We start from the raw sequence: 12,847 nt of genomic DNA, 5'->3' as shown, positions 1-12,847 counted from the left end.
ACATTTAGGAATTTCTTCTGCACCCGGCAAGGCCTGAAGGCCTCTGCAGCCGATAACAGTGCTCCAGATCGATCCAGAGCTCTGTTATCAGCTGCAGAAGCCTTCAGGAAAGCCTTGCCAGAATTGCTGACTGTAGAAGAAATGAGCCACCAAGGCAGGTGTTGGGGTGTGGGAGGCCTGACTGCAACTATCTGAAGGTGAGTAGTAGGGCAGCTCCACCCCCACATCCCCCCCCCATATCCCCACACTAGCTTAATTTTTATCCAGGCACCCTGGAGTGGGCAGGGTCTTAATTAAGGCTTATTTTTGAAGTAGGGCTTATATTGGGCACACATGTAAAACTCCATGTAGGAGTTACTTTCAGGATAGGTCATATTTTTGGGGAAATGTATTAGTCCACATGAACGTCTTATCCAAAATCCACACCCTCCTATAGTAAGGAAACATTGGAAAAAACTGATAGAGATTAGGAACATCTTTCTATACATAGACTATTTTTTTTTTCTAAATCTGCCTTTTTTACAGAATTGGAAGAAATACTGAAACAAAGCAGTGCATCACTTGTAATTTACGAAAAGAAAGATGCCAGTATTATGGAGCAAGATTCAGTTATAACGCCAACTATTATGCACTAATTTGTTATGGTATGTCAAATTTGTGGGTAAATAAAATCCTAATAGCTATTTCAAATCACATTTCACTGTTTCTACTTCAGAGCACATTAATAGCAGTAAATGAATGTGTACAATATTAGGTACACTTATCTGGGCGCAAGCCCCAGTGAATATCATGATGTTTACCTTATACATGTGGATACAGAAAGCACCATCCAGATGTTACAGTAGCTGGGTGTGGTGAGGGTGGGGATTGTTTACAATTGGCTTGTTCCTGATGAACAATTTTCCCTCTTCATGATAGATGGTTTATTATTTGGAATCCTGTATATGGAGTTGGATTCCTTCTCTAGTTTGGGTCTGGTGGATATAATAGTAAATAGTATATACATGCATGAGGAATGTGGTGTCTCAGTGGCTAAGACGCTGAGCTTGTCAATCAGAAAGGTCAGCAGTTTGGGAATTCGAATCCCTAGCACTGCGTAACGGAGTGAGCTCCCATTACTTGTCCCAGCTTCTGCCAACCTAGCAGTTCGAAAGCATGTAAAAATGCAAGTAGAAATATAGGAACCACCTTTGGTGAGAAGGTAACAGCGTTCCAGGCACCTTTGGAGTTTAGTTATGCTGGCCACATGACCACGGAGACGTCTTCGGACAATGCTGGCTCTTCAGCTTTGAAACTGAGATGAGCACTGCCTCATAGAGACGGGAACGACTAGCACATATGTGCGAGGGGAACCTTTACCTTTAACATACATACATACATACATACATACATACATACATACATACTTCTTTTACAAAGTAAAATAATTCCCTTCAGTTTTCTATTATAAAGGTAATTTAATGTATAGTTTAATCATCTGGAAAATTAGGATAGTGCATTTAAGGGATATACATCATCTCTATCGCTTTCTAGTTATGAAATGGCAAAGACTCTGAGAATATGATCTGGCAGCATAATCTTGCATCCTTTGAAACAAACTGTAAGTCAAATTAAGGCCACACCATTGATTAGGTGAATGAGTCGGTTTTGACATGAGGGAGCTCAAAGCTGATATGAACACGTTTTAGAATGTAGGAAACTGCCTTGTGCCATCAGAATGTGGAACCTTCCAATCATGAGGATGAGAAAGAGAGGAAGCATCTATCCATGGTTTCAGCCAGGGCATTTCTCCACTGTTCTAGAACTTGAATTCCTAGAAATTGAACCTAGGACATTTTTCACCCTGTAGAAGGATTCTGCAACTGAGCTCTGAGTTTATGGAATGAAGCAAGACTCTGTCAGACCAATGCTCTGGCTTAGTTTCCTAACATAAACTTTTAAAAGTAGTTCCTTTGCCTCCCATCCCATCTGTGCAGAGACACTGTTTAAGTCACTTCTGGATTGAAAAGATTAACTGGTGACATCACCATTGCCCAGGGGATGAGTTTCTTTGCTTGTTATGGCATTTAAAATCCAAACCAAAGTAAAAATAATATAAAATATAAAATATAATGCAGATTACATTTAAAGAGAGAAATCTGGGTGTAGCCATATTGTTAGATTAGTACGGATGAATAAAACTGATGTTTGGATAGCAATGTATTTATTATTATTATTTTATTATTTATTAAATTTATAAACTGCTCCCTCTCCCCGAAGGGACTCGGGGCGGTGTACAGACAAAGGTTAAAATACCATATACATAGAAATACATCAGAACCCCATAAAAATAAATTAAATAAAAATCTGTACAATAGTAATAAAAATTAAAACAACTTAAGAAGCTACCCCAGGAATTTAAAATACCGGCCAGGAGGGTTGAAGATTAAAACTATGATTGGGCCAGGCCAGCTAATTGGAACAGGTGGGTCTTGAGTTTCTTGCGGAAGGAGCGGAGGTCAGTGGTGATTCTAATATCGGAGGGGAGGTCATTCCAGAGGGTTGGGCCCATCACAGAGAAGGCCCTACTCCTGGGCGCCGCCCGCTGGCATTGCTTAGTGGATGGCACCCGGAGGAGTCCCTCTCTGTGAGAGCGAATTGGTCGTAGGGATGTATGGGGTAGGATGCGATCCCGCAGGTAACTAGGTCCTGTGCCATGGAGCGCTTTAAAGATGATAGTCAACACCTTGAAACGCACCCGAAAAACCACAGGTAGCCAGTGCAGCTCGCGCAGGAGAGGTGTTATATGGGAGTACCTAGCACTCCCCGTGATTGCCCGCGCGGCCACATTCTGGACCAGCTGCAGTCTTCGGGTGCATCTCAAGGGGAGCCCCATGTAGAGAGCATTGCAGTAGTCCAGACGGGACGTCACCAGCGCATGAATGACTGTGCGAAGGGCGTCCCAGTCCAATAGGGGACGCAATTGGCGCACCAGGTGAACCTGGTGGAACGCCCCCCTCGCCACGGCTGCCACATGGTCATCCATCGACAGCCGGGCATCTAGGAGGATGCCCAAATTGCGCGCCCGCTCCATGGGGGCCAGTTGCTCGCCCCCAATGGCCAGCGATGGAGCCCACTGGTTGAACCGGGGCGCCGGTAACCACAGCCACTCCGTCTTGGAGGGGTTGAGTTTGAGTCTGTTGCTTCCCATCCAGACCCGTACGGCCTCTAAGCACCGGGACATCACTTCGACGGCCTCGTTGGGGTGGTTTGGGGTGGAGATGTACAGCTGAGTATCATCAGCGTACAGATGGTACTCGACCCCAAAACCACGAATGATCTCACCCAGCGGCTTCATATACGTGTTGAACAGGAGAGGCGAGAGGACCGACCCCTGCGGCAGCCCACAGGTGAGCAGCCTCAGGGTCGACCTCTGCTCCCCTGCCAACACGCATTGCGTCCGGTCGGAGAGGTAGGATGAGAACCACCGCAAAACGGTGCCCCTCACCCCCAGCCCCTCCAGACGGCGCAGTAGGATACCATGGTCGATGGTATCAAAAGCCGCTGAGAGGTCTAATAGGACCAGGATGGAGGAACAACCCCCATCCCTGGCCCTCCAGAGATCATCCACCAACGCGACCAAGGCCGTCTCCGTGCTGTGACCGGGCCGGAAACCGGACTGGCACGGGTCTAGATAGTCAGTTTCCTCCAGGTGACGTGGGAACATTTTCCTCAGGCCATATTAGGGAGAAAATAGTTGCTGTACAGTTTTCATCATATATTTATGCTTTGTACAAGGTGTACAAGCATCGCAAATGATGACTATGTCACTAGCAAAATTGCAAACATAACTAAATAAGCACTTCCATCATTCATCTGTGCCAAAACTGTGTCACACAGGGAATGTGCTCATCTTGAGAAATGAGTTAAGACAACTTATCCAGATTCGTTTGTGCATGGTTAATTCTGTGCTCAAGTTATGTAACCATTTAGGTATCTTTTCATCTGGGTGAGTGAAGAGAACTGTATAAAATGCAAAGGTTAACATTTTACCTTATTCTCAGCAATGCTGTTGATACACAGAAAGAGAGGGGAGGGAGGGGGGGGAGAGAGGGAGAGATTGCTACAGATGCTCTTACACAGAGACAGAAGTAAATTTCTCAATGCTAATAAGAAAAGGGAACTGTTTGAACTGCTAACTTTCTACAGTAATAAGAGTGGCAAAATAGTATTACTTTTCAGATTTTACTGCATCTTACTGCTATGAAGTATTATCAGAGATGTTTTTGTACTTGTAGAATCCCAGAAACTGGATAGTGTTCTCTATAACATAAATGCAGACATTTGTGGGTTGAATCCTGCAATCCCACTATCCATTGTAAAAGAGCCTCAAGTAGGGCACTTTGTAGAAACATTGAGGAAGTTACTTCCAGTACATCTACTGTCATTCTAACACCCAACTGGACTTTGCAGTTTTCTCAAATTAAAATGTTACGCTTATGGGAAAAAATAACTGTGAGTGATGAACAGATGGGAATATGCAAGTAGCTAAGCAATGAAATGATTTTCAGTAGTGATAATATGTTTCAGATCTTTTGTTTTAATGGAGATTCTCCTTTTATTCTAATCAATATTGCAGGCCCAGGCATCCCCATTTCTACTATATATGATAACAGATATAACAAAGGTAAGAGTGTAAGGACTTGCCTCTCCTCTCTGCTCAAGAAAGTAGAACTCTTGAAACACTTAGCATTTCAAAAGCAAACTTTTATTGAAAGGAAAGTGATAGCAAGACAAAGAAAGCAGGATCTGAGGACTCCTGCGCAATTCTGTTAGGTTAAAGCAGTTAGAAACTCCTCCCCTCAGTCCAGTGTTGAATAGGCCAATCCACAGGTGCAAAGTTGTTTTGAGAATCGCAGGCTGAGAAGATGATAAGAAGTTGTTCTCAGTTCATCGCTTGCTGGAGGCTCCGAAGCTGAGACAAAACAGATGGCCCTCCCCACCTTACATTCCAAGAAGGTAAATCAAAGTACAGGATAGATAGGCACCAGGAAAAAGGCCATAAATTAAAGAATGCACCCAGCCCCCCTCCCCACCAGAATGGCAGTGTCCCCGGTCTATAGGACCTTACAAAGGGTGTCAAAGCCTAACCAGTTTTATACACTTTGAGGCTAATCTTAGCCACTGTGGACATAAGGAGAAAAGTCACACTTCAAAACTAGCACGGCAAAGACCAGCTTCAACCTGACTCATCAGGATGAGAAGAGATAAAGGCCCCATCATGGGTCACTGGGGGTGGGTGGGATGCCAGAGTATATTTGTGCTGTGGTTAAGCACAAGCGAGGAAAAAATCTTTGATTCGAATGGCCAGAGTGATAAAATGTTTTTACACTTCATTTGAAACTGACTTGTATTGCCCCGATTGCAAGAAAGAAAAGACAAAATTCTGTTTAGGTTTGTTATTGATAATCAGCTTCCGAAAGTTTTAGGCACATAAATCTGAAAAGAAGTGAACACTGTTTAACTATTATAATACTGGCTTTGCTATTTATTTGTCTGCTTTGTAGGTTAAGTAAATATACAACAAAATCATGATGATATAAATACTTTATCATGATTAACTTATTTCATTCATTTAAACACTTAACAAAGTATATTGAGCCACACATAACATTATTTATAACCAGATTACCTAATAAATTGAATTTACTACCCTGTAATGAAGTTTACCTTAATCCCAGGAAACTTTACTCCCCATCCCTGCATTTTTCTAGGAAAATCTCAACTCTGTTTCAGTTATATCATGAAACTCTTGCTATTTCTATAATTATAAACTAAGGAAATTCATATAATCTTTTAAATTTAATAGATTTGACATTTAACCTTTTATTAGTATCCAGTTGTATAACATTTCGAGAATGGAGGATCAATGAGAAATGCGTTTGTAATTCAAAACTTTTTTTACACAGAAATTAGAGTCTTAGAAGACAATGCAAATTTGGAGACTGCTCTGCAAAAAATCAGTTTACCAATAGAGAAGATTAACAAACTTGAAGTGGATGGTCTAAGTAAGTATTATTTGTTTGTCATACCTAATTTTTCAGCGTATGCACAGGAACTAAATCGTTGCTATTTAAAACTTACGGTGTAATATCTGAACTTAGATCAAGAAACAGTACAGTAGAGTTTTCCCTTCAACGGTGTAATTAAGAAATGAATTCCTGGAATCCTATGCATTAATAGCAGAGGTGGTTTTCAGCCGGTTCTTACCGGTTTTCCTGAACTGGTAGGGGTGGCTGCTGGAGGCTCCGCCCACCTTCCCCAATGTAATGCGTGACCTTCTGGGCATGCAGTGCGCTCACATTTGTGAACCGGTAGCAAAGGTAAGTGAATCCCACCACTGATTAATAGCTTATTCCCAGACAAAGACTGCATAACACAGAGATGTGCAACCAAAGTGATGAGGAAATTGGAGCCATCCTCCTATGGCTCTTTGGCTTAGTTGTATATCTTTAAGTTTGACCTGGAGAAAGTGAATAAAAGTAGTCCTCGATTTATGACCATCTGTTTAGTGAACATTTGAAGTTACAACGACACTGAAAAAAATGACTCATGACCAGTTTTCATATTTAACAGATCATGCCAGACCAATCTTATTGCATTCTTCAACAAAGTGACAAAATTAGTGGACTAGAGGAATGCTGTCAATATAATTTACTTGGACTTCAGTAAGGCATTTGATAGAGTAGACCATAACCTACTACTAGATAAAGTAGAAAAATGTGGGTTGGACAGCATCACCACCAGATGGATTCGTAACTGGCTGATCAACCGCACTCAACGTGTAGTCCTCAATGGAACTGCATCTTCATGGAGGGAAGTATGCAGTGGAGTACCCCAAGGCTCTGTTTTAGGCCCAGTACTCTTCAACATCTTCATCAAGGATTTGGATGAGGGGATAAATGGGGAACTCATTAAATTTAAAGTGTTAATACCACTTTATAATGCCTTGGTGAGCCACACTTGGAATACTGCATTCAGTTTTGGTTGCCACGATGTAGAAAAGATGTGGAGACTCTAGAAAGAGTGCAGAGAAGAGCAACAAAGATGATTAGGGGGCTGGAGACTAAAACACATGAAGAACGGTTGCAGGAACTGAGTATGTCTAGTTTAATAGAAAGAAGGACTAGGGGAGACATGATAGCAGTCTTCCAATATCTTAGGTGTTGCCACAAAGAAGAGGGAGTCAAGCTATTCTCCAAAGCACCTGAGGGTAGAACAAGAAGCAATGGGTGGAAACTAATCAAGGAGAGAAGCAACTTAGAACTAAGGAGAAATTTCCTGACAGTTAGAACAATTAATCACTGGAACAGAAGTTGCCTCCAGAAATTGTGAATGCCTCAACACTGGAAGTCTTTAAGAAGATGTTAGATAGCCATTTGTCTGAAACGGTATAGGGTTTCCTGCCTAGGCAGCGGGTTGGACTAGAAGACCTCCAAGGTCCCTTCCAAATCTGTGATTGTATTGTATTAAGATTGAAATTCAGGCATGTCACAACTGGCATATATTTATGATAGTTTCAGTGTCCCGGGTTCATATGAGAGAAGCCAGATTTGCTTAATGACTGCATGATTAACTTAACAACTGCACTGATTCATTTAACAACTAGGACAAGAAAGAACATAAAACGGGGCAAAACTGACTCAGCCACTGCCTTGCTTAGCAATGGAAATTTGGGGCTCAATTGTGATCATAATTCGTGGACTATCTGGGAGAATGTTTTTCTTACATCTTTGCATCCTCTGGCTGATCTTACCTGGCCTAAGGAGCTAATCAGCATCAAACCTTGTTAATGCTTAGATCAGATACTAAAAAAAGGAATCATCAATCTGTAGGTTAAATTGGCAAGTTGAAAGAAAAACAAAATCCTGAACCACAGCAATGGAAGTCTAATTCTACACAGTGGCCAAGAAAATTACATGGACAAATCCATGAAGTTCTCAGGACTCGATCAGACTTTATAAGGCATCACAAACCACAGATGTCATAATAGAAAATGCGAGTGTATAATGTAAAATGCAGCATGGCATGCATGTTTAAAAGAAAGTCCTGTGATAGTATTTAATCCACTTGGTCGATCAACAATGCAAACTTTGCAGCCATAAATATTATCATGGGATCTTAAACTGCCACAGGAAGTTTCCCATCAAATTCATTCATTCTCTCCCTTCCCCCTTTTTTCTTCCAGCTTTATGGTACAAGATGCTTCTACCTCCAAAGTTTGATAGATCCAAGAAATATCCTCTTCTTATACAGGTGTATGTAACATTTTATTCAATTGTCCTCCCTATATACCTTGTATATACCTTCAAAGTTATCAATAGGTTTGCAAAGCTGGCCACAACACATCGGGATTAGCAATAGCAATAGCACTTAGACTTACTGTATATACCGCTTCACAGTGCTTTACAGCTTTCTCTAAGTGGTTTACAGAGTCAGCATATGGTCCCCAACAATCTGGGTCCTCATTTTATCCACCTGGAAGGATGGAAGGCTGAGTCAACTTTGAGCCTGATGAGATTTGAACTGCCAAATTGCAGCCAACAATCTGGGTCCTCATTTTATCCACCTGGAAGAATGGAAGGCTGAGTCAACTTTGAGCCTGATGAGATTTAAACTGCCAAATTGCAGGCAGCTGGCAGTCAGCAGAGGTAGCCTGCAGTACTGCATTCTAACCACCGCGCCACCACGGCTCAATGTATGCTGAGTATGCAGAAGTTCCCAAGTGAAATCCTCTTCATCTTCAGGGGGAAAACTCCATGTAAGGCTGCTCTTCTCAAGCAAGATAGCTCAAAGTAATGTAGGAAATTATTTGTATTTTCTACCACCACCTTTGTTTCTTCAGGAGCTCAAGCTAACATTTTTTCCCATAACAGCTCTGTGGACAGACAGACAGACAGACAGACAGACAGACACACACACACACACACACACACACACACACACACACTTTATTTTGGTCATTGACAAATGAAGCTCTGTGGGATATTTAGAAAATAAAAGGGGGTTGTTGGTCCAAAGCTACTCAGTGAGTTTCTTTGGCCGAGGGTAATCTTCTCAATCATAATAGTCCAAAACGTTAACCACTGTGTCCTTCTGCATCTGAGAAGTAATTCCAAGACTCCAATGAGCTAGATTAGTGATGGCTAAAAATTGGGGACGAAATTGGGATATCCAAAGAAATGAGTGGTATAATGAAATTTGGAGAAAGGCAACAAATGATAAAATAACAACAGCAATTAAATTTAAAAAAGGGATGATTAAAGTAAATAATTACAATGAAATAAGGGGGGATTTTATAAAATCTGTGTTGGTGGAAAGCAAAGGGAATAAACCTACTCAAGGCTATATGTCATTTTGAAGGGTATAAGGGCACAATTGGAATATATTATATAGCTTTTAGTTGTTATAGATAAAGAAAAATAAAGGTAAAAAATAGGTCTCGGTGTGTGTGTGTGCACTATAATATTTGCGTTTTTTTTCCATTTTTCTTTCTTTTTTGTATTTACTGTTTGTATTATTTGTATTTTTTTTAAAAAATATAAAAAACAAAACTCCAACGAGGAAGTCCTTCATCATTCAATTTTTCTTATACTATTAATTAAACATTTTAGGACCTTAGGGATGTTAACGTAGAATGTTTTACGTTCCATTGCTATTTCCTGTAGATATGGAGGGCCTTGCAGCCAAAAGGTGAAGCCTACCTTTAGCGTTAGCTGGATCAGCTATCTTGCAAGCAAAGAAGACATTGTGGTAGCCCTTGTGGATGGCAGAGGAACCGCTTTCCAAGGCGATAAGATGTTGCATGCGGTCTATCGAAAACTTGGGGTTTATGAAGTTGACGATCAAATCTCAGCTGTAAGGTAAAAATAAGGAGAGATTTGTGGGGAGCATTACAGCCCTTCTAGGAGTAAATCCATGAATAGCCGCCGAGATTTATTCAGGGCTGATCGTGTTTGATGCTAAAGAAATGTAGGTTAATAAATTAGTTATAACTACTATTTGCTATCAGTGCAGTGCGTATGGGAATATTCTGAACAGTCATGCTCGAACACTATTTAGATTTGGGAATTTGGCAAAATTTAACTTAAACTAAATATTTGGCAAAATATTTCTGTAGCTTTGTAAAGACTGCCAACATGAGTTTATGTGGCAGTGTTTACAAAGCTACAGAAATGTTTTAATTATTTCTCCTTGTACATCCCAATATTCTTGACCTGTCCCGTGAATATAATAGTTTTTCCTCTGGATTTGGTGGAATTCTTGGAATGACCTCTGGGTTTGTTTCAGAAGTCAACACTTAAGAGCAGTGGTGGCATTCAAATTTTTTTACTACTGGTTCTGTAGGCATGGCTTGGTGGGCGTGGCATGGCTTGGTGGGTGTGGCTTGATGTGTATGGCAGGGGAAGACTACTGTAAAATCTCCATTCCCTTCCCACTCCAAGGAAAGGATACTGCAAAATCCCCATTTCCTCCCTATCAGCTGGGACTCGGGAGGCAGAGAATAGATGGGGGCGGGGCCAATCAGAGGTGGTATTTATCAGTTCTCCGAACTACTCAAAATTTCCGCTACCGGTTCTCCAGAACTGGTCAGAACCTGCTGAATGCCACCTCTGCTTAAGAGGTAAAGAGCTCTGAATACATTAGGAAGGGTATAAGTTTGATGCTCCAGATGTGTGGAAGTAATGTTTGCATGGACCTTTTTTAAGCTGAGCAAAGATTATTAGTCTGTCTTGACAAATTATGAACCAGCCGGACTAAGAATAAAACCTAGAGCTTCTCACCTCTTCATCTTGCTTGCATGTTCCTGTAAGTGTAACTATACGGATCTCTTATCTCTTTTACCCCATTTGTCCTTTCTGATGCTTCCGTTTCCTCTTTGCTGTTTAAATGCACAGAGTGAAGCAGATGGGGCAATTTACCATTTTGATTTCCATCTTGCTATCGTTACTTTTTTTTTGTACAATGCAATAGCAGAATTGTTTGTTTTATAGTAACCATAACCGTTTTAAATTGGTGTCATAAAGTAATAAACTGAAGATAGTAAGGTGACAGATGTGATCTAGGTTAGTTTTACACATACTCATTCATAAGTACAATTTCATTTTTCTGTACCTATCAGGTTTTTTATCAGCAAAAACATGCATTTAGGAACTGGGATTTTGACATATTTAGGTCTGGATGGGGTGGCACTATCCCAGACAGACCCAATTCATGACTTGAGTGGGGGTTCCTCCTGGGCTTGGGACTCTACTTGAAGAGCATGTAGCAGTTGTGACCAGAATAGCCATTGCACAACTTTGGTTTGTGCACCAGTTGCAGGATTTCCATGATCAGGAGTCCCTGCACTCAGCCATTCAAGCCTTGGTCATCTCATGTCTGGACTACTGCAATGCCCTTTACATGGGGCTACCCTTGAAGGACATTTGGAAGCTACAACTGGTACAGAGTGTGGTGGCACAGGCAGAACTCTTCTATCGAAAAAAAGATAATGGGAAATTTCCTATTTTACTCTACAGCCCCACCTGAGCTGGAAGAGGAGGCATGCTGCAGATCCCATCAGTCAAGGAATTTCGACTGGCGGGGTCAAGGAGAAGAGCCTTCTCTTCCATGATTCCTGCCCTTTAGGTAGGTAGGTAGGTGGACAGATAGACGGATGGACAGCAGGCAGACAAATAGACAGACAGACACATATGAAAAAGACAGTGGCAGAACACTTCTGCAATGGCATGAATAATGTCACATGGTGTCAAGGTTGATTGAAAAGAGAATGTTTTTAGTTGACTTTAGTTTTTATTGCAATAAATATTAATAATACACCATCCAAAGAAGTGAAGTTTTATTGTAAGCATCTATCGGAAGAATCTTCCACCTACTTGATATTTTGGTCATTTTTTTTTTCTGCTTCTCTGTTGCTGAATTCCCTGGTGATGATCCTCATTCATTCGAGTTTCTAATAATGGGGTTATGGTTCCAATAGCCTGCCTGTTTTTTAACTACCATACGTGTGAAAATCAACCTTCCTGATGTCCTTTCTTCCTGCGATTGCTTTGTTGAAATATGGCCCAGATTGTTATGACCCACTGATGACCCACTGATAAGATCCCACATAATATTAACTCTTGCTAACTGTGTTATTTCTTCAAGCTCATGCCTTTGGACCAGTGATGGGATTCAAATGTTTTTACTACCAGTTCTGTGGGTGTGGCTTGGTGGGCGTGGCATGGCTTGATGAGTGTGACTTGGGGGCATGGCAAGGGAAGGATACTGTAAAATCTCCATTCCCTCCCCACTCCTAGGAAATCCCCATTTCCTCCCGATCAGCTGAGACTCAGGAGGCAGAGAATAGATGGGGGCAGGGGCAGTCAGAGGTGGCATTTACCAGTTCTCCGAACTACTCAAAATCCCTGCTACCGGTTCTCCAGAACTGGTCAGAACCTGCTGAATACTGCTTCTTTGTGAAGCCTCATGAAGCTTCACTTGCAATGTAATCTTGATGGGAGCATTAATAAACTGAGATTTGAATTTGGATTTCCTGTATCTAACCTCAGATTCCAAGTAATGCTTTCAACTGAATGCCAAGGAAAGGAGTTTTTTTTTAATAGAAGATGTCTGTTCATTGTTAAGAACTCCTCTGTTTCAATTCTGCTTCTCCCACAGATTGAGGCAAATGACTTTTCCTTAGCCTCAGTTCCCTGCCCCCCTCTCTTCACTTGTCCAGTTTACCTTGCAAGTTGTAGATGAAGATGAAGATTACAGCTAGAAAAGAAAGTAGAGAAAGTACTCTAGATAGATGAAAGTGCAACTT

At 41.4% G+C, this 12,847-nt stretch overlaps 1 protein-coding gene across 1 annotated transcript in view; it reads left to right on the top strand.

The window, feature by feature from the left end:
• LOC309384161 (prolyl endopeptidase FAP-like) overlaps window positions 1–12,847 on the top strand; it is a 65,164-nt gene that overhangs the window by 36,404 nt on the left and 15,913 nt on the right. Inside the window, exons 16-20 of the mRNA XM_081937367.1 lie at window positions 526–644; window positions 4,619–4,666; window positions 5,949–6,047; window positions 8,228–8,297; window positions 9,708–9,902. Of these exons, the coding sequence (XP_081793493.1) occupies window positions 526–644; window positions 4,619–4,666; window positions 5,949–6,047; window positions 8,228–8,297; window positions 9,708–9,902 (531 nt within the window). The remainder of the gene's footprint in view (window positions 1–525; window positions 645–4,618; window positions 4,667–5,948; window positions 6,048–8,227; window positions 8,298–9,707; window positions 9,903–12,847) is intronic.

Source organism: Natrix helvetica, assembly GCF_964273705.1.
Source record: "Natrix helvetica genome assembly, chromosome: 1".
Classification (NCBI taxonomy): domain Eukaryota; kingdom Metazoa; phylum Chordata; class Lepidosauria; order Squamata; family Natricidae; genus Natrix; species Natrix helvetica.
The sequence above is the reverse complement of the archived record's forward strand: the minus strand, read 5'-3'. Positions and strand labels throughout refer to the sequence as shown.